The sequence below is a fragment of the Cyclopterus lumpus genome, chromosome 9 (genome assembly GCF_009769545.1).
Source record: "Cyclopterus lumpus isolate fCycLum1 chromosome 9, fCycLum1.pri, whole genome shotgun sequence".
Taxonomy (NCBI): domain Eukaryota; kingdom Metazoa; phylum Chordata; class Actinopteri; order Perciformes; family Cyclopteridae; genus Cyclopterus; species Cyclopterus lumpus.
The window spans coordinates 23147533-23172842 of record NC_046974.1 but is presented as its reverse complement, the minus strand read 5'-3'; the positions used below and the strand labels follow the sequence as shown (position 1 = coordinate 23172842).

The 25310-nt window shown below is 42.6% G+C and overlaps 1 protein-coding gene across 8 annotated transcripts in view; it reads right to left on the bottom strand.

The window, feature by feature from the left end:
- LOC117736950 (dmX-like protein 1) overlaps nucleotides 1-25310 on the bottom strand; it is a 48214-nt gene that overhangs the window by 9150 nt on the left and 13754 nt on the right. For 3 of the 8 annotated variants that reach the window (XM_034542627.1, XM_034542629.1, XM_034542628.1), the window contains exons 13-44: nucleotides 23939-24656; nucleotides 23426-23547; nucleotides 22836-22925; nucleotides 22364-22466; nucleotides 22107-22226; nucleotides 21659-21877; nucleotides 19893-21124; nucleotides 19396-19654; nucleotides 18474-18607; nucleotides 17939-18125; nucleotides 17689-17799; nucleotides 16573-16742; nucleotides 16295-16392; nucleotides 15992-16157; nucleotides 14756-14884; nucleotides 14510-14648; nucleotides 13366-14135; nucleotides 13000-13098; nucleotides 12402-12569; nucleotides 11705-11896; nucleotides 11206-11282; nucleotides 7887-8008; nucleotides 6783-7040; nucleotides 6147-6349; nucleotides 5722-5873; nucleotides 5411-5496; nucleotides 5090-5291; nucleotides 4485-4602; nucleotides 4019-4081; nucleotides 2207-2293; nucleotides 1366-1484; nucleotides 582-750 (exon numbers count right to left, since the gene is read on the bottom strand). In XM_034542627.1, coding sequence (XP_034398518.1) covers nucleotides 582-750; nucleotides 1366-1484; nucleotides 2207-2293; nucleotides 4019-4081; nucleotides 4485-4602; nucleotides 5090-5291; nucleotides 5411-5496; nucleotides 5722-5873; nucleotides 6147-6349; nucleotides 6783-7040; nucleotides 7887-8008; nucleotides 11206-11282; nucleotides 11705-11896; nucleotides 12402-12569; nucleotides 13000-13098; nucleotides 13366-14135; nucleotides 14510-14648; nucleotides 14756-14884; nucleotides 15992-16157; nucleotides 16295-16392; nucleotides 16573-16742; nucleotides 17689-17799; nucleotides 17939-18125; nucleotides 18474-18607; nucleotides 19396-19654; nucleotides 19893-21124; nucleotides 21659-21877; nucleotides 22107-22226; nucleotides 22364-22466; nucleotides 22836-22925; nucleotides 23426-23547; nucleotides 23939-24656 — 6882 coding nt within the window. The remainder of the gene's footprint in view (nucleotides 1-581; nucleotides 751-1365; nucleotides 1485-2206; nucleotides 2294-4018; nucleotides 4082-4484; nucleotides 4603-5089; nucleotides 5292-5410; nucleotides 5497-5721; nucleotides 5874-6146; nucleotides 6350-6782; nucleotides 7041-7886; nucleotides 8009-11205; nucleotides 11283-11704; nucleotides 11897-12401; nucleotides 12570-12999; nucleotides 13099-13365; nucleotides 14136-14509; nucleotides 14649-14755; nucleotides 14885-15991; nucleotides 16158-16294; nucleotides 16393-16572; nucleotides 16743-17688; nucleotides 17800-17938; nucleotides 18126-18473; nucleotides 18608-19395; nucleotides 19655-19892; nucleotides 21125-21658; nucleotides 21878-22106; nucleotides 22227-22363; nucleotides 22467-22835; nucleotides 22926-23425; nucleotides 23548-23938; nucleotides 24657-25310) is intronic. The other 5 variants (XM_034542630.1, XM_034542633.1, XM_034542632.1 and 2 more) reach the window with 3 other exon arrangements.

Genomic DNA, 25310 nt, shown 5'->3' with positions numbered 1-25310 from the left:
TGGTAGCTCTATCAGTATATAACATAAATTGCCTTAATATACTGTACCTCAGTGACTATTTCCTGTATTGTTATGACTCGTGGCCCAGAGACAAACTGCAATGTCTTGCCAAGAATTTCATTTATCATCGTTTCTAAATGTCTTCTGCGCCAATTTTGTGAACACTGGTTACTAAAATAATTACGATGCAGAGTGGCTCTTACTGTCCGTTGTGTGCATATCAAGAGCAACAAGCGAGATGGTTAATAACAAAACATGACTCACAGCTGACTCAAATCAAAGACTCACCACCACCAGAATAAAATCAATCTCCCCACTGCTAATGCCAAGTTTCTCCAGTAAAAACACATTTAAAGACCTTTCCATTGTCCTGGTGTCTCATGAGCTGTCAGCAACATCAAATTAGTGTAAGCTTTGTAAAATGGCCATCACCTAAGTATGAACAGTTTGCAGTTAATTGCTGAAAACATGCAAAAAAAACTCACGCAGCTCCCTAATCAAGCACAGACATCAGGAAAATATTCCAATGAAGCAAAAGACAGGTGGGGCAAACAAACGGTTTGGGTAATATAGTCACATACAACTCCAGGTCTAGAGCTCACCACAGCGGCACCCCGGCCCGTCTGCACCCCCCCCAGCCACGGCATGTTGATGGGTGTGCCGGGGCTACTGTGAGTGTACGGTGTGGTGCCGTGGAGAGCGGCAAAGTCATCCCGTGCATGGACCACCAGGAAGTCATCACTGCCAACACTACAGAGACGTAGAGTAGTAATTAGGTATTTAATACATCCTCAAATCTAAAATAAAATGAATATAACACACAACAGTTCAGAGATGATATATCTGAGACAAGTTTAGCAATTAACAGATGAAGATTTAATTGAGAACGATAAGATGAATAATTCTAAATATGGAAAAATAACTTAATTCAACAAGAAATGAGATTAATAAGTAAAATGGAGAAAGTAAACAATTCCTTAAAAAGAAAAGATTAATAATTCTTAAAATGGAAATAAAATTACAAAATGAAACTCGAAAGGCAACATTAAAAATAGAAATATAACATTCAAACACCATCATGCCAGCATTGTCTTGTTGACTTGAAAACAGTTTGTGTTGTGTTCATTTATAGAGAAACTGTGACAGATGACGATAACAATGCATACTGAGAGAAAGTGACCCAGGTCTGTGATGACAATACATCATACAAGGAGAGGCCATACACAAATGCATATAGATTATGCTGCACATCCACCCAAACAACGCAGATGCATACACACCGCCTACACTATCATTACTGAATCTCACACACACACACACACACACACACAGAGAGAGAGAGAGAGAGAGAGATGGCTCTCTTACCCTTTGACTTCTGCATCATCGTCATCGATCCATGTCAAGATCTGTGTGGCCAAGATGGATGACACATCCAACTCCTGAATGTCATGGGTGGAGGCCATGACTAAACAGTTACGGTTTGCCTGGGAGGCAAATAGAGACAGGAAGTGGGTGAGGAGGTTGACAGAGAGGATAAGGGTTAGGAAAAATAGAGTAAGGCTTAATGGGACTTTTTCCAACTCTATTCTGCCTGTGGTCACAAAAAAACATCTAACTTTAATCATGACCCGAGGTGCACCTTCCTTTGATCACCAGCACCGCTGCTTCCCTCTAAATAAATAGCTATTCAAGCAAGAGCTCAACAGTGTGAACCTCTTAGTATATATTAAAAAGAAAAGAACACAACATCATCATCAAAGGAGCAACGATATTCTGTCGGAGTTCGCCAAAATAATTTAATACTAGTTATGAATTTAAAGTGTGCTTTTTAATCTGTTGGTAAAAGTGAAGCAAAAGATTTGACATGAATGTTCCTAAAAATTCCCTTTGAAATCGACCAGTTTAATACTTCAAATTGAGACATCATTTATTTGTATTTGGTTAGTGGAAAATCTTTAACATACAGAAAGTTACCATGCACAGCTGGGCTTAAACTACCTAAAGCAGTATTAACTGATTTTGTTTTGACACTTCACACACACTCCCATATTTTGATCTTTTGAAATTGAATTGGCAAATGTCACCCATCTACACATCAAGCAGGTGTTTCTGGTATGTGTTTAGTCCAATATTGTTTGCTGTAAGACGCTGGAGGTATTGTGATAATATATTATGCTGTTCAGTGACCTGTGTCAAAGGGTTGTACCTTGTTGATGGCAAAGGCCGTGATGATGTCAGATTCCTTGTGGATGATGCGTGCCTTTCCTCCGGTGGAGCCCAGGTCTGACTCAGTCTGCACACACAGAGACAGAGAGAGAGACAGAGACAGAGACAGAGAGAGAGACAGAGACAGAGACAGAGAGAGAGACAGAGAGAGAGACAGAGAGAGAGAGACAGAGACAGAGAGACACACAGTAAACATTTCCTGCAGACCAATAACAGCCATAACATCAGATACAGAACATTTCCCCTCATACTACAGAAACAATGATCTGATGAATGAGGTGTCGGAGAAGACCGAGCTGACATAACGGAGCCACGGCTCAAGCTAAGCCTACTCTTTGGTTTCCACACGGTGCAATAGTTGCACTCCATGTCGTGTTAGTTTGTCTTGCCTTTAGGTCAGGAGAGGACTTGTGAGGTGCATCGGGCCACCGTGTTAATCACCAGCGGCACACATAACTGGGTTGGTGCCATTGGATAGCATGAGCGCAACAACCAGGCATACAGTGTGCTATAGAGGTCCTCCGGGAAGATGCCGTGGCAGACTAGGCTACACTGTGGCTATGCATATTGTATAGAGACGTAAGATTTTGATGCAACTCAAAATGAGACAAGCATTCTTTGAGCATGAGATTGAATTAAATTCTTTACTGCATCTGTTCAAGGGGAAAAGACCATGTCTCTTTCTGTCAGATGGAATAAAGTAAAATCTAAATATGGTATTTTGCCATTTTCGCCGAGCACGTAATCCCTGTGGGGCACAGATTCACTGCGACAGTGTGCGGCCCATTAATCAGAAGCTATTCAGCTTCATAGCTTGTCCTCTGAGAGACTGGGTTAATTAACACTGAGCCAAATGGAGTAGAGACAACATGGCAGCTTGCACAGCGAGAGCCAGAAGATTAGAAATCTCTATAAAGCATCGATGTACAGTGTAATTTCAGATATTTTGGCTCCCATTCAAATGGATATTTAGACAGCTAAGCGTAAGATTAATGTCAAACACTGACTGGAACTGTCAGAGTTCATGGCCCAGAAAATATGCAGACTTTAATTCTGTCAAGATCACAATTTACATGTTTCTTTGATTATATGCGACAGGCCACATTTACTATTCCACTGTAGGAGGCAAATAGATGAGCACATGATGTGCATGCTCTCATACCTAATCAACGGCACAGTTTGTGCCTCACACTACAGTAATGGGATGTTTCATACGGTTTCACAACATCTGCACAGAGTACAATATTTCATAAACGTGGGTCTTACAAAATGTGACGTACTGTTGTTAATAATAAAAGCATCACACAATTGTGTTTAGAGTTACCAGAGAGCAGGGATGCATGGTTAAATATGGGAAAATATCAATTGCAGATTTCGCATTCACAATTAACCAAACTTGATTTTGGTGCGATCTTGACACCGCCTTCAGAGCGATACTCTAAAGCACGCTGGTGAACTACACAACCAATTTTATTACTGCCGTGTGCGTGACAATCAAAAATTGTTTTTACTTGTAAAACATCACGTTTATAGGATTATAATCCCCAGGATTAAATAATGTCTATCCCACCTCTAAGGCTGGGTATTGTTTGATATTTAGTTTTTAAATATAATAACATTCACTTCTAGAAACAATATCTGATGAAATATGTTAAGGGTAAGGTTATAATCAAATTTTAGTTTGACACAGTTTTCAATACTCGGTGCCACAGACAGAATTCTGTTGGAACTGAGATTTGGTGCCAATCCCACCCCAATTTCAAAAGTCTCAATTATTCTGAAGCAGCAGTACCTGAGTGTTTCCCGTCTCCTCCATCCCTGAACATTTCATATTGTCAGCCTGGTCCTCACACGACTTAAATGATTTGAGGAAGCATGACAGGGACACAGACACACACACACACACACAACAAGTAATGAACCATGCAGTCAAGCACACAGAGAAACTGAATTATTGTGCCGTTAATCAAACAGGGTGTAATCATTGGAATAACATTAAAGCATCAACATGCAACTAGAAGGGTTTACAATACACATGGTTGGCATGCACAACAACAACAACAAAAAGCACAAGTGCGCCAAAAGGGAGTTAAAAGCAATAACGATGCAGTTTGCCGTAAGAGTAAATACAGGAGCATTGCGTGGATTTTATTCATAACAAAATAGTTAGTGTTATTCTGTGACAATTAATACAATGCACTAGCAGTGCAACACAGACGGTCCATGCTGAAGGTTGGCATGGTGTAAACATGGTGTACCTCATTCGGGTCCAGTTTCTTGGTAAAAATGTTTCTAATGAAAGTCTCCTGCACTTCTTCCTGTTTGACCAGAAACTGCCAGAGACGCTTCACGGGCAGTGCCGAATGGTGGCTAGTTCTGAAAATACACAACACATTTCATTAAATCCGTCGCATCCGTTCACTGAAGCACAACAAAATGTGCTAGATGATTTCCGCTTTGATTTGTGCATTGGTGTTGATCTAAAAACTCCACATATTTGGTGCTCGAGGCAAAACGCATCAAAAGCACATACAGTAAATCCCGACAGTGCGTACTGTACATGACATCAGCTGAAGGAAACAACTTTGAATCTATTTATAGATACATGTTACTGGTGTGAATGGGTCTTACAGATATATATATATATAATCAATTGAACAGCATCACTTATTCATGATGTTTAAAAGCTCAATGGTATATCTGACTTGAAGCGATATCATAAAGGATAAGTCCATCGCTTTGCCAACACAAAACGAGCTAAGGCTGACTAAAGAAAGAAACACATTTAAAAATAATTTACTCAATTTCATTTATTTTGTATTTTTTTAAACTTTCTCTACTGATCCCCAGCTCATGGTAGTACCTGAACGGGGTGTTGGATGGTTCAAACAAGGCCTTGTGTCTGAGCAGGGCGGGGCCCGGTGCAGCCGTTTCATCCTTGAGGAGGGTGGAGATGTACATGGAAGGGGGGCCCCCGAAGATCTCCAGCCTTTTCTGCAGCACCTGCTCCCATCGCTGCAGCGTCTTCAGCACAGCGTGACAAAGAGGAGAGCCCACAGGCAGATCTGTTTGGAGTAGAAACAAGACAACTACATTAGTGAAGACAGGCAGTGAGAAATAGGGCGGCACTTGGCTACATCCCAGATGTTAGTGTAGAACAGTGCGTGCGTATTTTAGAGTTTACCTAATAGATCATATCCTGCCATTGGGTAGAAGGACTTGAGGTTGACCAACACAAGCTGAACCATAGCCAGTCGCATCAAACACCAACTGAGAAAAAAAAAAAAAAGTCAGATTACAATTCCGAGCATAAATACTTTTAATGGGTCCAAAGCTCCCTTACAAAAACTGGGGGTATAAATGTGTGTTGAGACTGAATGTGGAGCAGTTTAGAGGCAGTGCAACATCAATGGAAAGACACAAACATGCCCAGGTTTACTCATTGTGAATTCAGGTGAAGATGAGTCACTCTGCAGTAACAGTGTGTGTTGTTACCTGTATGAATTATGGTTTGAATGCTCCCTTTGCGGAGAGCTGGGGTCAAACACATCTTCATATTCAGCATCATCCTCCTCTTCATCATCCTGACTGTCCTGGCTTTCCTCAGAGTCATATTCTATTCGGTCTTCTGATGGTGGCAGCGAAGGCTAAAAGACACAACAACAATGAATAAGACAGAAACATCGTTGTAGCTGAACAAAACAAAAAAGCACGATGTATGTAGCCGATTGACGTAGTTGGATGATTATACATTGTTTGTTTCCATAAACCATACTCTGGTGAAAAATATAATTATTACGTTATTAATGAACCCTGCATGTGTAACATTTTCCAAATGAGAAGTCAATACACTCAAGATCAACTCGGGGTAATGTTTTACCAGATGTGATTTTGGGGTCATTCCCGATATTCTGCCTTACCTTGGCGATAAAGTAATCCCAAATGCTAAGCTCTGGAGGGACAAATCGTTCTTTAAAGATGGAGGCAGCTTCTTGTTCCACTACAGGGCCACGCTTGGGACTAGATGGGCGCTCCCGCTCATTCCCAGCTTCCTCCCTGGAGCCACTGCGTGACGACAGGAGCCTGAATCGTCTGGACTTCCTGTCCGAGCCGCTTGGTGAGGCTGGGGTGTTGAGAGAAAGGGTTTGATATATTGCTGCAGCTATGATTTCAGCTAGCATCACACCCTGACCCAACTTTTGAATTTTCAGATCATATCCACACTCATATTATATATCCGACAAGTTTTAAATATTGCAATGTCTTCCTTAAAATATTTTTAAAACGCGTTAGTTCAAGATGCCAAAATGCACAGGTGTTCCAGTTCCATTACATCAGGTTCTCTTTGCCAACCATGAGGGGATAGTGCAGATCGTGAGGTAAACTAATAAGTTAATGAATTTTACTCTGACCTACAGACTAGAACTCAATACATTTAGCTGAGCTGATTTGATTTAGCTACTGGGTCACCTCCAAAAGAAAACCCCACAGAGAGGCAGCCACTCAGGCAGACTGTCAGAAAGAAAACTAGATTGGCCACACTAATCCCTTCCAACCTGGCGGGGGTGTTCTTGTCGGGCTGTTGAGTTTCTCGATGACAGGGGTGCGGGCGCCTCCCCCGAACACCGCCACCCAAAGCTTGCTGTTGAGTGGGTGGGCCACGATGCGAAACAGCTCGTTGCTGGAGTGAGTGGCCATGCCGTGAACAAACAGACTGAGGAACACAGCAGTCAGGATCTCGCAGAGCAGCACAGTTAAGCCTGGCTGGCTCTCCTCGCCTGCTGAGCTCAACAGGCGGATCAGTGAGGCGATACCTGGAGAGAGACACAAGAAGGGGGAAAGACAAAACGCATTTGAAGAACCATTTCAAATGTGATTGATTGATTATTTATATATATATATATATATATATATATATATATATATATATATATATATATATATATATATATATATATATATATATATATATATATGTGTGTGTGTGTGTGTGTGTGTGTGTGTGTGTGTGTGTGTGTGTGTGTATGTATATATATATATATATATATATATATATATATATATATATTACCCCCCCCCTCTGTTACCATAATATTCAGCTTACCTAATATATCGTGTAAAAAAAGAAAACTACACAAAACAGACTGGTTTTGAAGAAACAGAATGTGATATTCATTCTTAAATAAGCTGACATATATTTGTGAACATCAAGCCCAAGTTAGTTTCAGGTGCAGGACAAGAAACGGCAAACAAAAAAAAGGAAAAGAACTGATTCCAAACGTTTGAATTGATGCTACGTTTCTACCTATCCCCACTGACTTCTTCTCAAAACACACCAATGAGACACATTGGTGCACCCGGTGGCAAAATCCCTTCATTATAAATGGAGATGGGGACTCTTCTTCCATTTGATCCCACATACACATCCATCCTACTGCAAAATACTCACATGAGCACCAGCTGTGCCTGGCTGTTTAAGGACATTATGCCTCATTTACAATAAATAGTTTGACTCAACTCACTTTAAGCACCAGTGATACCCTTTCAAAATAAATGTCTAAATACACTTTTTTTACATCCTTAGTGAGAACACAGCTTTGTTGGATGCTTTGCTCCCTTTAGTTCATGCAAAGAACGTGTGTGTGGTTTGGCTGATTTACCTGGCCACTGTGCAGGGGAAGTGTTGGGCTGAACAGACTCATCCATACTGACAGTTCTGAGAGGCTGCTTCTGGGACAGCAACACACTCTGATACACGATTCCTGTGAACTGGTTCACATGGCTGTGGGACACAAAAGAAAGCAACCACGCACAGTCAGTGCCAGGGCACATATTAAACAAGAAATGCTGTGAGAAAGGGATGTTTTTCTAAATTCTGGGATGATGTTTCCAAGTAAGAGGCACCAATGCCAAGCTCTGTGGAAGATATGAAAATATTAAAAGGGCTGCCTCTCAGGTTAACTACCTCCCTAGGTGTATATTAGGAAAAAGCCTGTGCATTTGACAACCTGGATGTCTCTGGAGACATTCCCGGGAATTCTTGACATAGTTTGGATCTCTAGGGAAGTGAGATCCAACAACACCTCTGCAATTACCGCTTATTGACTGATTTATCTTGAGTTCGAGACTGCAACACACACACACACACACACACACACACACACACTACCTGAGAGTTGCTCTCTCCACAGTTAACTCAATTAAACTGAAGTTCACATGATGAGAGAGAGAAAGGAGCAGAACATGCATCAAAACACTGTCAGCTTGACGGCAACACTCAACCCCCGCAACCTACATCCTGAAATCCCCTTTAAAAAATTCACACACTCTGGCTCTCGCTCTGACACTCAAGAAGAAGAAACAGAAGCACAATTTCATCAAAACTTAGCAGCGACACACCAGGAGAGTTTATTTCATAATTACCATAACAAAGACAGTGTTAAAATAGAAATGGCCGTCTAATTTCGTTGGGCTGATGAACTCCCAACAGTATGTGATAGATGGCTGTGTGTGTGTAAAGAATATAAGGACATTTAAAAAGTGCTCATTTCATTACATTGAGGTGTGAGGTTTGAAATACCGAGGCCAGAAACCTTGCTCTGAAGGAATAATGAAATTAGTCTTTTAGCTTTCTTTTTGACACATTATTTAATTGTCACAAGCTAATCTATTTCTGGGGTCACAGGACTGCGGCTATAAAAAAGACGTAGTCTGGTCAAGCATAAATAAAATGTGTTTTGTATAACATTAAGCAATTTGGCAGAACCATGACAGGAAGTCACACAGCTGTAGGCCAAATACACGCAAAAAAAAAAAAAAAACACGTGTCATAAATAAGCAATGTTCCAACCCATCTGTCAAATACAAAAATCTGATTAAGTATTTACAATAATAATGACAAACAGAAGAAGCCTTGCAGCGCTCATAAATCTTCTTCAACAAGATCAAAACAGACATTTTTGTTTTGCAAACTTCCAACATGCGTGTCTCTTCCCAGGTCTTAAATCACGTCACTACAGCGCTTTGGAAAAGCAGCCGAAAGCCAGAGACGGCAAATGAGAAGTGGACGAAGTCCCCGTGAAGTCACCCATTGATTTGTGGCTTTCGCCATCTTGTTTTTGGCACGAGGGGGAGGAGCACAAACCGACACTGTTGGGCGACTGAAAACGTTCCAATGAACTTTTATGAATGTTACAGTTCTAAGACACGTAAAACACATACGACTCCCAGGCCGAACAAAGCCGTGGTAGTGACCTGTCAATCACAGTCTTTATAACAATCAGACTTCTTTATGCAACCAGAGGAGTCGCCCCCTGCTGTACATTAAAAATTGCTGTACAGCATGTACAAAAGGACTAAGGCACTTCAATGTTGGCTTCACTTTTCAGACCCGGAGGTTCCCCCCTGCCAATGTTTAAAAGCCATCTTTGAAAGCATTTTCCACTTTGGTATTACATTTGTAGTGTTTGACTAACAATGTTTGTGTGCATTACCCTCTTGCTTGGTTACCACCAGCAGTCATGTCCCTTCCTCCTTATCTTATTATTCTGCTCCAATAAGTCCACACACACACACACACACACACACACACACACACACACACACACACACACACACACACACACACACACACACACACACACACACACACACACACACACACACACACACACACACACACACACACACACACACACACACACACACACACACACACACACACACACACACACACACACACACACACACACACACACACACACACACACACACACACACACACACACACACACACACACACACACACACACACACACACACACACACACACACACACACACACACACACAGAATGTAAATCAACATTTTCTTTTGTCGACGGCAATAGGAGAAACATCATTTAAATCACTCTTGATAAATGAATAATCCAGTGGTGGCTAGTGTTGTTCATGGAGGTGTGTCAAGGTGCTGGAATATTGAGAAAGTTGTATCAAAGATAAGCGTCACATAAAGAATTAAAGGAGCTTGCTCGGAGAGATGATGCAATGTAGAAGATACCCACGATGAACTCAAATCCTTTTGAGTCAGGCTGAATGAAATACTTTTATTTTCAAACCATGGTAAAAGGGATATGCAAAGATCCAATTACCTAGATCCCCAAATTAGTTTGGAAGAAATGGATGGCTTGACAATAGCTCAAGGTTTTATGATGTATTAAAGTTCCCTAGCATTTAGGGGGATCTATTGGCAGAAAGAGAACATATTTGATATCATGAATATGTCTCAACACCTGAAAAGGTGTGTTTTCGTTGCCTTCCGATAACAGTTACATAGACATTTCTATAGTAGCCCAGAAGGGACAAACCAAAAACAGCCTTTAGACACGGCCACTTGCGCTTTCGCGTAGTTCCTCGTAGTTTCGCGTAGTTCCCCGTAGTTCCCCTACATGCTTGGCACAAGGAAGAAGTTTCAGATGGTTTCAAACTGCAACCTCATTGTTTGATGCGGTCAAATCCTACACACTGTACCTTTAAAACCCCTGATTGGGAAACTTGTAGCGATCTGTAATCTCTACCTCACGACCTATCCTGCTAACTCCCGACCGAACTGCATCAGACAGACTATGATTTGGGTTTGGGATGGAGTAAAAGGGAAATTCTGGAATGGACTTTGGATGGAATTGTGTGTTATTTCACTATGAGTATTGTTGTGCCTGTCCCTGATCTGTTAAATACAAATGGATGCATTTTGAGCGAACTCTGTTGTGGTGTGTAATTGTTTGGTGGCCGATGCTAAATATTTTGCTTTTGGGAAATGTACCTTGGAGGGTTCAATATGTGTGATTATTATCCTCTATACTTGAGCCCTGTGTGCGGTTGACTTTAAAAGGACAAATAACGACTCCAACCCTGAAGAAACATTGTTAGGCACCGACCTAGCTGGCACCCCAAGCAACTGTCATTACCGTTACAAACTTACCTGTGGGTGTGTCCATCACAAAGACACTGATATATACAGGCTGAGAGGGAGGCAGCCAGTGTGTGCATCACATAGATCTGAATAAGGCAAGGAATAAAAAAAAGAAAAAAAAAGTCAGGTGCATGTACACTAACCCATCTTTTCTGACTATACCGGTTAGCACTTCAGTGGCACTTACTTATGGTATTTTGGGCTTTCTAGAAGAAATGTTACTTTCTTGATTCTTATTGTTCTGAGTTTGTACTCATGGTTGAATGTAATTATTGTAAGTCGCTTTGGATAAAAACGTCAGCTAAATGTCATGTCATGCACAATGGAAATTAAAAACCCAACAGAACAAATTTAAACTCTACATGTCCACGCATTTGCTAATTATCGATACACAACTTTACTTTTTTTTTCTGACATGAACAATGATTTTGATAAGGATCCCTTAAATTTGTTTCTTTTAATATCTTTTTTTTTTGTGAGTCATGCATGAGACCACTGACTGCCTTACCTCATTGTTAGCCACATCCGGATGTGGAGGAGAGTCGAGTGAATTGATGGTCCACAAGATGTCATGAGCCAGATTGGTCAGGTAGACGATGGGGTTGGCGACCACCGTCTTTACGTTGGCCGTGCAAGCCATCAGGAGGGGAATAGATGTTGGCGGACAACATGGCATCACCGCTGGCTGAGTGGAGTCATCCTGTTGGAAGAAAGCAAAGAGAAACATTGAAATGTGGGTTCAGTCCCGACCGCAAACAGGTATGCACCATTGAAGGAACATACCGTTTTGACAATGTTGATCATGTGTAACAGTACATAATATGGGACTATGCATAACCACACGTCACTTACAATATAATAAACATACAAAATAAGAGCAGACATTCAACTTTCTCTCTTTTTTGGAGAGTAAAAGAGACGGCTCACAAAGGGGACCTCGGAAATGAGGAGATGCTTTGATCTGTAAAACAAGAGACTTTTCCAGAGCCCGAATGTGTCATACGTGATCCCATACTTGGAGAGTGCGTGATGTTTTTTCCAGTGAATGTGTGAATGACATTTAAAGAGAAGACAACAAAAGGGGTGCATGGTATTGTGTTTGGCTATCAGATCCCGGAACATATTCTATCCCTTCACTTGTAGCAAACAGACTTAGAAAGTCCATTTGCAACCAAGGAGGGTGCATCTCTGCATGTTGTCATTACCTGGTGAGACTCTTGAAGCAATAATATGAGCTCCATGCGCACAGAGGCCAGTCCTCCACCGTGAGAGCCATGCAAGCTGCAGTAGCTCAGGAACATCCTCAGTAAGGGCTGGTTACTCTGCAGCCAGTGTCTCCTGCTCCTCTGGCTGTGACCATGAGGACTTCCTGGCTGTAAAAGAAACAGTTGAACTTTATTAGTATTGAAGACAAATCAATCAACAGGCCTGTAAGTATGCCAACGTTATCCAGAGGGCTCGTATTTATATTAAAGCCCCAAAACAAGCTATGTTTTAAAACAACGCTAAATAAACAGTTCTTTCAACAAGAATAAACTCATGGTTCTTTGAAATGTCCTTTTTTTATCTGTAAATGCATGCAAACTGTACAAATGTATGTATATATTAAATCAGGTTTGCTGCTGAAACTGATATGTAGCTAATGTTACAGAGGCATGTTAAAAAGAGTTGAGAAAGGGAGCAAAAATCTTTCCAATGTACAACTCTTCACACCAAGTCAACACGCACTGAGCTGTTGGGTTGCATCGATTTTTCATCACGAACATCTGACAAGTCTAGAAGCTGCCAGCTATCTACACCCACCTGTTCCTCCTCCACCAACCCAGAAACGGGGGCATCACCCTGGACAGACAGCTCTGGCAAGCAGGGCTTGTAGCTGCAGCAACGCTGGAGTGCCACCACCTGGGTTAAAAAAAAAAGAGGAAAATAATTTGTTTATCAACTTATCACGAAGGAAGTCATCCTGCATGTGTGGGAGTGGAAGCAAAATATTCCACCGACTTGTCAAACAGGTGTGTGGGACCTATGCAAGTTTTATTGAGAGAATTTAAGGGTGCAGTCAGACGAATGCATCTACGAACGGTAATTTTAGCAATATCTATTGACAAAATTATTGATTTGAATGTTAAAATCTGTAAATATGTTTAAATATGCCTGTGCTGCAATTACCTCTCTCTCCAACCACTGGTAGAGCTGGCAACGTAGCTTGCCTCCATCCAGTTGATAACCGTTTGACAGCGTCCGGAGCTCATTGGTCATAATCTTCAGGCAGGCCGTAAACTTCAGCTGGGCGGCCAAGATGTCATTAGACGGAGCAAGGAAGTCATTGCAGTTCTCTCCGTCCTCACCCGTCAACGTCTCCATTTGCGGCGATATGGCATCCTGTGTGTCCTGGAACACACTGCTGCTGAATACATTTTTGGATTCTTCTTCCTCATCTTCTTCATCTTTGTCACTGTCCCATTTCAGCTCCAGGGGCTCATCTGTATGCGCCAGTGACTGCTGGCTCCAGTCAAAACTTAACACTGAATCCGATTGGCTGTTGGATAAGCTTTGTCCGTCCGACTCGTAGCCGTTCAGAGCCGGCTGAGACCAATCCGGGTTGGATGTTCGTCCGTTCTTGCTTCCGACACTGAGTTCAGCAGCCGTGCCTGTATCCGCCTGGTTGGGCAGCTTGGAGTGCTTGCGGACTTTGGGCATCTTGGAGAGGACTTCAAGCGCTAGCATGGGGCAGCCAGCTTGCAGGTGTGCGTATGCAGCTGTGAAAAACAGCCTCCTCTCCTCCAGGCTAATGGAGTCAGGCCTGCGGCCCTCAGCCGTCAGTCCAACTTTCGCCTTGTCTAAGGAGCCAAAATGGCGACGAAGGAGAAGTGGGTGGGTTCGAAGGTAGGTGTAAAAGTTGAAAACCTCTGGGTTGCATGTAGACACCGAAGAGGAACCTGTCATGGATGCAAAGTGAAAGCATTCTGAATGTACTTTGAGAACATCATTTATGAAACACATGTAGCACAGGGATGTTAATCTGGGACTCATATTGTTCAGTTCATCTATTCGTCAAGCACACCGTATACATGTTCTTAATCTAAATGGTCTTGTTTGTCCATAATATAAATATAAATAATCCAGCAACGACCTGAGGCTATTCCTCTGCTACTGGTTAATGTTTAGTTGCAGGGAAATTCAGGCTAACTCAAGAACACAAGGTCGGTGACTGTTGTACAGACATCTTTACAGAGACTTGACTAGCTCCATTGTAGAGTCCCATTAAGGTAAAGAAAAGAAGAAACACAAGTAATGAGCTCTGCAGACCTACCTGCATCACATTTGCTCTCAGTGGACCCAGAGCTGATGTCGTTTGCCGGCTGCTCAAGTAGAGTGTCTAAGGCTCTACTGTAGTCCTCCAGGACCCAGTGAGCCATGCTGCGTAGGAACGGGTCCTGGTGGGCTTGAATCTGAAAAAAAATACAGATAATCATATTGTCTCATTCTGGTTTCTGGAGTGTATTAATTAGCAAAATGCTAGAGTCAAACAACACTGAGTAGCTTGATGAAAACAAACCTGTTTGTCTTGTCCCAGAACATGTCTCTGAAGGATCTTTTTGTAGGTGGACGCCATCTCAAACTCAGACTCGTACAACCTGGAGATCACCAGGGCAAGCTGTAGGTCCTGCATTTTCTCTAAACACACCTGGAGGAGGAAATAAAGAAAGATATCAGTCTGTTATTAAAAAATGGTTTCTTAGCCATTGCCTCAGGACTGAATGGGGCGAGATAAGACATACGCAGACAAATCATGTATATTCTTGACAGTTATCCAGTTGGACAAAATGAAGCCCTGAAGTTACAGCTTTCGTGTTTGTTTATCTGTTGACAGGGAAAGAAAGTGAAAATAATAGAAGTCTGTGCACACAGCAAAGAGTTTGTAGATTGTTGCTCCCAAGTTGTAAGGCGTGAGGTGCATTTCAATGAGACTCCCGCCCTGACAGACACAAAACAAAGTCAATGATAGCCCTTTGCCTGGGTGACACTCATTTCCATTAAATGCTTAGAAAAGCTCCAGTTACTCACAGATAAAGTAATGCGACTCATTGCTTAAGGGACTTTCTAAACACAGATAACCTTGATGACTTAAAGGTTAAGCAAACAAGACCACCAGAAGCAGCCCTCTTGATATGCGAGCAAAAATGATGGAGCACTGTGTGCTTTTTGTGGCTTAAGCTAATCCTGATAGATGGCAGAAATACTAATAGGCATCTTTCAAACTACATCAGGCATTCTTAGAATTGAGCATAATATACAAATGTACACATCAATATCATAAAATAGTGTGGTAGTTGGCAGTGTCCCCATTTACGACGCCTCAACAGGAATGTGTTGCTGCTGCTTCGCAAATGTATCAACATGCTACTGAAACGTCTCATAAAAGACAGCAAAACCCAAGAGTCAAGTGCAACATCAATAATTCTAAAAGCTCTTGACAAAGACATCACTGCTGGAATCTATCGAGCTGTATCAATAATAAAAATTATGCCGCACGCTACAGGAATGTTGGTGGCAAGATCTGTTTTGTGGATGTGGCTTCACTGCTTTTACTATATCATCAAACACTGCCCTTGATTATGAATTGTGTGGGGGGTGGAGGTGATATTAATAAATAAATCTGAGCTGCACTTGACATTACTCATGCTGAAAGTAAGGTTTCTAACTTGGGCTTTAGCAGGCTGACAAGTGGCACTTGCAGTTGAAAGAACAAGTGCTTCTCGCAAACAGTGTGTCATGTCTTTTTTCCACTTGCCTCCACAGCATCCTTAAGGGAGCCGGCTAGAAGGAAGAAGGCTGCAGAATGCCGGAACCGCTGCTTTCCCAACAGAGCAAAGGCATTTTTCAAGGCTGCTTTCCTCCACCGGTCCTCGCTGAAGTTGTTGCGGAAAAACTCTGTCATTTTGGCATTCTTCTGAGATCTGGAGAGAAAAGCGGATTCAAAACAACACTTGTGCCATAGCTATTCAGCAACGTGACAGAACCTTCTTGCCCCCTTCCCTTGGTTAAGGGGCAAATATTTACATGACTGCGTGTGTATTTCACAGTTTTGACTTACCTGTACAATCCCCAGACCACTGCCTTTTTCTTCATTGCAAGGTAAAATATAGCTGCATCCAGAGGATCATTGTTTCTCTGTAAAGACGTCTTGGCAACCTGACAGAGAAAAACAAGAGAAAAGAAAGTGGTAAAAAAAAATACATTAAGATTGCAACTCTTCAACCTTTACAGTTTTATTTCGGGGAGTGGCATAACTGCCATCGTTCACCGTTTAAGTTTAGAGCAAAGACACCAAAATCGATAATGAAAACCAATGAATGTCATTGGACACCTCACCTTCTCAATACACCTGCGTAGCTTGTTGCTGCTGCGAAGCCACCAGCCCACGCCCATGGAGCGCAGCTCAGGCCAGGTGGGCTCTCCCTTCTGTAGGGCAGGCAGCATATTCAGCAGCTCCTCTTCAGCCTCAGAGTGGAAGGCCCAGGCGTAATGACATGTTGACAGGCCTGAAGAGATGTGATGTGAGAAAAGAGGAAATACTCTGTATTTCAGGAGAATATCAACACTGCAGTGAGTAAATGCAGCAGCACAGTTGATATGAGATTTACAGACCAAATTATCAACGTTCGGACAATCACTAATATTACTTTATTGAGAAGAAAAGTACATAAATCATTTTTGGTGGGAGAATGAAGGGTTACTTGTTTTGCTGGTATTCAACAACAAAAGGTCAGGTTGGCTGGATGCTGCGGATATAAAACCTGACTAATGCATCACTTCTTGGTCAGAATCTGCATATTTAAATAGGTTTCGTCTAATAGCCTCATGGTTGTGTTTATATTACCGTCATCATCGGAAAACACAAGTAAATGGGCAGGTGCGCATTGGGTGGCTCTGAGTGCATAAACTAATTTTGTTTAAATTATTTACTACTTGGCAAAAAGCTTTTATGTTAACATAGTATTCATTTAGGCTACCAGATAGAGCCAGGAGTGTGGCCATTTAGTCAACAGAGAATTGCCTCTTCCAGCTACAGTGTTGTATTGCCGGCCACTGAAGAGTTCTACGGCTGCAAACAGAGTAAGTACTTTGCTCAAGGGTGACTTTACTGCAATAGTTGAGGATGATGAAAAGACGATGACTTAGACTTTTACCGTAAAAAAAGTACAATTGGGACCACCAGTAACCCTCCATCTTTGTAGCTTTAGAGGTCTTTATAAAGTTACTGGCCTGTTATCGAGGTGGCCAATGGAGCTATATCTGAAAAAAGTGCAGAAGGCCAGCTCTTTAGTTGGCAAGCTGGAGACTTAAATTGAGTCTTGCAAGTTCATACAAGGTTAAAATATAATAAAAAGGCAGTACAGTGAGCTGAATGCTACAGTATATGTGTGTTCGATTGTGCCAGCTATGGAATGCTCCCAATGAAAACAAACAGTCTGAACACCACTATACCTTGCCGCAGCAGCTGTGCTCGGTGTGCTGGAGGCAGGGAGGTAGAGAGGAAGGTGTGGAGTCGGACGGCCAGCAAGAACTTCAGACCACACTCGTCCAGCGTCTCTCCACCTAGTCAGTGAATGACAGAAAGCTCTTATTGCTAGTTGAAAACATAATTAAGTGATGTTGTGGAATGGGGCACTTCTCTACTGAATTTCAATCCATTGGAAGAACCCTTATTTGTATGCGTTTTATTTCGCTGCAGTACCTTTGCTTGTGCCCTGGCTGTCCTTGAGGTCAGTGCTTGTGGTAGCGATGGTGTCAGCCAGTGCCATGAGAGACATCTGCTCCATACGGGTTAAGCCCGGCAAACTGGAGTGAAGGAGGTGACTGGACAGAACCTGAGCATGTTCTGGACCAAAGTGTGTCGGACTGTACTGGGACAGGTCAATAACCTAGAAACAGAGAACCAGATAGAGGACAAGATTGATTTAACACGTAATAGAAAGGACTAATGTGTCATGGCTGGATTCATACTCTTAATGAAAACACAATATTGGATGTATACATAAACAATACAAGCTTCTCCAAATGTGTCAACCATTTAAAAAGATCTAGCGACTTAGCAAACGCAGGAACTAGGGCCATCACTGTATTCTAATAACTAAAATGAACACTGACGTGTACCATTGTGTATGTCTAAGCTTCACACTGGAATAGCAAAATATATAAAAATGTTGCTGTCCACTGAAATTGTTTGAGAAATTATTTTTTTAACCAAACATTAGCCAACAGAAACCGACCTTGTTCCCCGTTTCCTCTTGATCGTCTTCCAGGGGGTCCAGGTCTGCAACGGTGGGTGTATGAAAGAGCTCATCATAAACATCAGTGTGAATGGAACCATGTCCACTATCTCCACTCACACTGCTCACTTTATCTGTAGGGGGACATAAAACAGAGGGAAATGACACGAGACAGGTATTTCAACAGAGACATGCAGAAAGATTCCCTCCAGCTGGGGCGATGGCAGATTCAATTAAAATACTTAAGAGCAGGACTTTTCTGTTTAAAAGTTTCTGCTTTTATTCTTCTCACGTCATTTCCCCAGAGAAACTATGAGGTAAAACAATAAGACCGAAAAGTAGGATATTATTCTCAGTCTATTACGCCTCGAGGCAGGGGGGCTAACCATGGTTGCTTTTCCCCTGTAAATACGGTTTTCCCTGTTTTTGTTTGTGTACTTTGTCAGATTATCTAAAGTCGGACAAAAACAAACAAACCCCATCCTGAACGCTTAGTGGTCATTCAGTTCAAACACCGTGATTATGCAAACTTGTGGGCCTGTAAAGCCTTTTGAGATGACGTACACGCATGAACTTGAACTAGCCGCAGCTGCGAGCCATTGCCTATGGTTAGCAGAACTTTTTCTCCAGGATATTTCACCATCTGAAGGGACGTGCGCACACACACACACACACACACACACACACACACACACACATCTGCATTAGTAGAACAGCAAATAGGAACGCCCTCTCTGAAATGACTTGTGACCGGCTAAAGTCTCTGGTCACGGACCTGAAAGCAGAGCCAAAAGCAGGTGCAGGAGTCTAGTTTTCTCTTAGAGCACTTGAATTATAATATGCTGAAAGTTTATCATGGACTCATGTAATGACGACTCATTACTGAATAATAGCATCCTAAAACCACACGTTGTATACCAACCAGGTTTTGGTGATGTGTCCTCATCGGCTGCCAGCAGGGCGTACAGAGGCAGTGGAGGGATGGAGCTTATCTCCGTGTAGTCAGGGGTGGCGTTCTCTGCTTTGCTGAACATCTTCCGATCCCTGGCTGTGCTTCCTCCAGCGCTGATTGTTCGAGAGCGCACACGTTTCTCAGGATTGGTGGTACTGTCTTTAAGTGCCACAATTTCTCCCGCAATGCATTTCACCAGGTGCGACAGGATCGCTTTGGCACGGTGAACCTTAAGATTGACAAATTCTGTTACACATTTATATTTCAAATATAAATCACAACAATTGACTTTCTGGCAAATGTAATTCTTTGTAATTGTATTGGTGCGCTCAACTTCAGCTTCAGACTGTATGAAATTAAATTAACTGACGTGTCATTTCAATTGGGGAATGTGCTTAAATAAAAGAAATGCATCTCATTAGAAAAAAGTATGTATAGAACGTAATTAAGTAATTTCTTTAACTTACCTTCCCTAGGTCCATGAGCTCCAGTAACTGTACAGGATGGTACTGGGGCAGAGTGGGAAAGAGTTGGTGAGCTGCTTCGAAAAGCCCAGAATCCTCCATCTCAACAGGCAGGTCATAAGCTGTTCTCTTCCCACTGAGTTTCTGAGCCAGACTCATCATTGATCTTGTCAGGGACTTTTTGGGAGGCGCAAGTGAAGACATGGGGGCCCCGGAGCTGGGACCGTCCTCCTGGCTCTGCCTGATGGCTGAGATTATAGAGGAGTCGCTGCTGCTGATGTCGGTGTCTTGGGCAATCTGGGCATTGGGTTTGATTGGTGCTGGCGGCTGCCACTGGGAGTAGACGTGCATCTCACAGTCCATGCCTACTACCAAGATTCCATCTCTAACCCAGGAGAGGGAGACTGGGATGGGTAACGACCCTTCGACAGAGGAGACCAGATCGACTGATTGAATCAGAACCAGCGACGAGCTCCGGTCTCGACTGGCATCAGATGTCAAGCCGAGTTCAGGAGGTTTCCCAGAGAGACGGCCGTACATATAAATCTTTGTCCCAATACCAACTGTCAGAACATGTGACCCATCTTCTTGGGAGACCCAGTCCAAATGAACCAGGCTCTTAAAAGTAGAACCAGGACAGTCCTCGTTGTGGACAGTGAGGTCCATGTTACCTGGAATATTGGTACTTCCGGTTGTGGGATCTGTGCTGTCAAGGACTATGGTCTGCTCTAGATGCCACTGTGAACCACCAGTGGACTCACACTGGAAGATGCCAATATGGACCAAAGGCTCTCTAGTGTTTGCTGCGTTGGGGCTTAGAGAGAGATTTGGGCTATGCTGTACAGTCAGGGTTGGGGTGGGGTGGGTGTTGTTGTTGTGCACATAAGGGGAGGAAGACAGGGTAGGAGGAGAAGTCAACAGTTGGAGAGGGTTCAGATAAGGTGTTGAGATAAACGGTGTGGTTGGTATCTGCTTGTAGGCAACTGCAATCAGTCCGGAGTGGCAGCAGCTGACCTCTATGGGACGACCTTGCACCGTCACTGCACTGCTGTTGGGAAGCCTCTCCTCCACCAGCAGAGGCCACTCCTCCCATTGGTAAACCAAGCTGTCCATACTGGAGGGCCCTGTTGCAATAACAATACACCTCCAGAAGCGCACCTTTCCATCAGAACAGGAAGTAGCAAGGAGGTAGGGCACACGATCAGCTGGCAGAGAACATGACGCGCTCAAGTGACCTAGGAAGAGAGTAGACAATATACTATTAGGCAAGGAAGTGTTTCCTCTTTCTTCTAAAGTCTTTGATCTGTCAGTTTTCAAAAAGGTTTTATTCTATATATGCTGTGCAGATGGCAACATAAGCACATAAGAACTGAGGCAAAACCAAAGTTGTGGCACGGTTAAAGAAATCTTGTTTTCCAGATATTTTGTAGACTCTTAAATTACAGAGTTGAAAATCTAAAAACGGACTCATTTTTCCACAATATGGAAGTAGCTCTTTCTTAGTCAAGTAAAGGTAGCACCAATCAATGTTTAATAGTTTTCTAGCTGAAGAAGCATTGCAATGGAAATGTTTCCATGGAAAAATAAAATGTGCACCTTTGTCAACACTGGCATGGGTAAATACCTCCGAGGCTGTGTTCTATTAGACTGGCATGCTTGCCTGGATGGAATAGCTTGTATTGTGCTCGGGGACTGTGTACTCAAAGCTGCATTTCACTACCAGAACAAGTTCAGACCTTTGGCAGTTGTGTGCCTTCATTGTCACTCACCTGCTGAGGGTGTAACACTGATGGCTTCCACCCCTTCAGGCAGAGCCATCTCTTGGCTGTATAGCCTGTGTGTTGTGAGGCTGAGGCGACAGGCACTTTGCAGATTGGAAGTGCAGGGTTTACTCTTCTGACCGACTGGAGAACTGAACGCGTCAAAGCTAAACGTAGAGCTGTTCATAGGAGAAGCGGAGGTCACATCAGTCTCCTTCATGGTCTCTTCTGTGGTGACAGGAAGAGGGAAATAATATTTAGACAAGTCCCTCCCAAATGATTTGTTTTAGAACATTACTTTGTGACAGACAGTGAATTAGAGCCATCTGGAGTCCATAAATACATTTTGTAGTGAGTTCAAAAACGTTTTCAAATTCTACACGGACAAGATGAACAACACTGAACTAATTCTGTTAGACTTCCAGTTCTTGGGGAACACATCTTTTATTTAAAGTACCCATGGTGATGGGTCGAGCAGCAAGATGGAGATGCCACATGTGGAGGAGCGAGCGACCTGTCGGGGTCAATTCGACCACAACAAGGAAAAACCGTGCCGAGAACGCCGCCTTGCTTGAGGCTGCAGGTAAAAACACAGAAGTACACAGAATATTAATGAACTGTTGTAAATGTGTTTGAAGGTGGTGCAAAGGTTTGGTATCAAACCTTAAGAATGTATACATTTCTAAGTAGTGAGAACAATGAATTTGGCTATACCAGTGTGAGGGGAATCAGGAGTTTGCTGTGTGCTCTCTGTTCTCTCACTGCCAAGGATCAGATCCTCCTCAAAAACATGCAGGAGCTGGGTCTCCTTCCCCTGCTGTAAAGGACAACCGCAGCCATTATGAAACATCATTAGATGCAGACACTAAACAACATGCTTCCTCCACTGTGGAGCCGATATGCAGACGCACGAAAACAGACACATCAAGTGTTAATGTTACACAAACATGCACAGGTACACCCACGTGGAATCCGCCTGAGGGGCTGAAAGTACCAATGGTCTGGAATTAAACTATGGCTTGTAAATATGTTTCAGTTTATATATGCATCATTTCAGAGGAGACTTTCATGTTAATATCCTTTTCATCCAAGATGTTGACAGTGTCTGGCTACTGTCGGACAGAGGACGATCAGATAGAGTTATTGAGATTAGTCTTAATACTCGGTTTCTTTTTTGTATACTTACAAAGTCAGTAATGGTATCGAGCTCTATAATACACCCTGGTTTTGCTGTAGATTGCTGACTGATGATGTTAAACACCTCTCCAACATATTTCTAAAGAGAAACAAACATAATATAGTCACATTATTAGGGCATTTACATCAGAACATACCATTAGTAAGCCAATTGTGCTTCAGAAAATGAGGAAAAACTACTATCTGCTGCAACTAAACATGCTGTCATGGTGATTGTCCGAAGTAAGTAGTGTTTATATGCAATGCAAAGAATATTCTTACAAATAGCCATTCATGCGCCTTGTAAATAAATCATAAAAACAAAATAAGTCACTTTGAGCTGGATTCAACTTTGCTGTATTGGATTAGAAAGATCAATGCTATTGATCTTATTTCTCACATGTTCTTTAATTAACTCCTTGGCTAACACTAATTAAGTGACAAGACTGCAAATTAACAACATAGTATTGCCTCACTGATTCCTTCATGGTCCAAGGGAACAATGTATTGTTGTTTTTGGTGTAGTTTAAAGAAAAAGAAAAGTCACTGCGATGCCGACTACACCCTGCAGAGTTTGACAATCCTATTTTAATAACTTACTGAGATCTCTGGATTGGAGAGCTCACTCAAGAGTTTCTTAGCTTCAATAACAGCCTGATACAGCCTGAGTGAGTGGCCGTCGCTTGCCACAAAGCAGGCACTGGGAGAGTTACAGTACACACCTAAAGAAAGAAAGACAGAGAGAGTCCTCTATTATGCTTGTTTTTCAAAATAGACATAAGGGCAAAACAAATATACAGAACACTGTGGTGCAATGCATTTATGAAGTCATATATTATGTACTATGTACTCCCCGGCAACAATGTTATTAGTGAGATAATATTTGGAGATTTAAAGCCTTTGTGGATCTGTTCTAAAAAACAACATCTACGGGGATTTGGTCCAATGTCCCAAAGCTAGTCTCATTGTATCATGTTTATTCAGTAAAAAGATAATTTCCTTTGCATTACCGAACCAAAATAGCTGTTTGGTAAACAAAAGAGAGAAAACCCGTAAACGACTAAATTGCAGAGAACTTTATCCCCCCGTATCTCCCAAATTATTTTTCCTCACCTAAACAGCTGCTGGGGATGAATGTGGGCAGCCAGGCTACTTGAGCAAACGCCGATGCATGAAGGGAATTGATCCGAGCTAGCTCGGAGACCCCGCCAGACAAAGACAGCGGGCCGACAGGGTCCACTCTCCATAAAATCAGTTCACTGTAGATTGCGTTGGGATCCTGGGACACTGCACCCAGGGACACCCGGCTGGGTCGCGCCCCCCGGGGCAGAAATGCTGGATGAGAGAAACCACAGGAGTAGGCGTCCGGAGGGGCCAGGATGCCGTCTGCCTCTGGCGTCCTCAAGGCGTTGTGGTGCGAGGTGGTCAGGAGCAGAGGCAGCAATGAGTGACAGGCCAGGTCGTTGAGGTGGAAGCGGTGGCCACAGTACCTCGACTTGTGAGAGACGCTGAGCACTGTAGAGAAAGCGGAGTCCTCTGCGAAGCCGACAGCCCACTGGTTCAGCGAGCCATCGGCGTGTTTGGAAATCATGAGGACGTTGGGGGTGAAAATGCTGAGTCTTAGACTACTGCTGGGTGCAGCCTTTCCTTGACCTCCGTAACTTATGAGAGCGGATTTGGTTTGAGGCAATGCGCTCCCAGGTGGCCGCTTTCTGCCATGTTGGATGGCCAGATCCACGTTCTTGTTGCAGGCATACATAACCACACCGTGGCTCAAGGAGATTGCATCACCTGTTGGGAACGCTACAGGTATACGGGACACGAACGACACCTGAGGGAGGACGAGAGACATCAAAGCAATGAAATCTAGAGCAACTGAAATGCACAGCTCTGAGTTAGTGATAAGAAAGGCTCAGTCAATCAAGTAATTCAAATGTAGATTTAAATAAGTACGCATTATGAAACAGCGGTGGTACCATTTGAATATGGTAATAGAGATTGCACTGAAGATCAAGAGCTCATCGTACAAAAAAGGTTAGCCCAAAACAAAAAGGGCAAAAACTCTCCTATTTTCCATTCAGAAACTAAATGACAATGACTTGAAATACTTATGATAATAATAACAACAATAATAATAGGATCCTGTCCGTGTTATCCAATTAAAGCAGTCATGCCTACTCAACCTGAATGTTAATGAAACTTGATTCTTTTAGCTGCCTTCCCTGAGTGACTGACTACCACATCACAAGGCTCTCATTATTTCACCACTAATAAAATGCATCAACAGACTTATGAATTTGATATGAAGTCACACATAATTGAAATATAATTGTCTAAACGGCTGGATGAGAAACCATTAAAAAAGCCCTGGACCGTCACAGCTGACATCAAAGTAATTATTTCCCACAGAAGCGACTCTTGAAATTGTGAATACAAACAAGAGTGACCAAGTAAAAGTCTGCATATTTTACAATGTTAAAGTTAA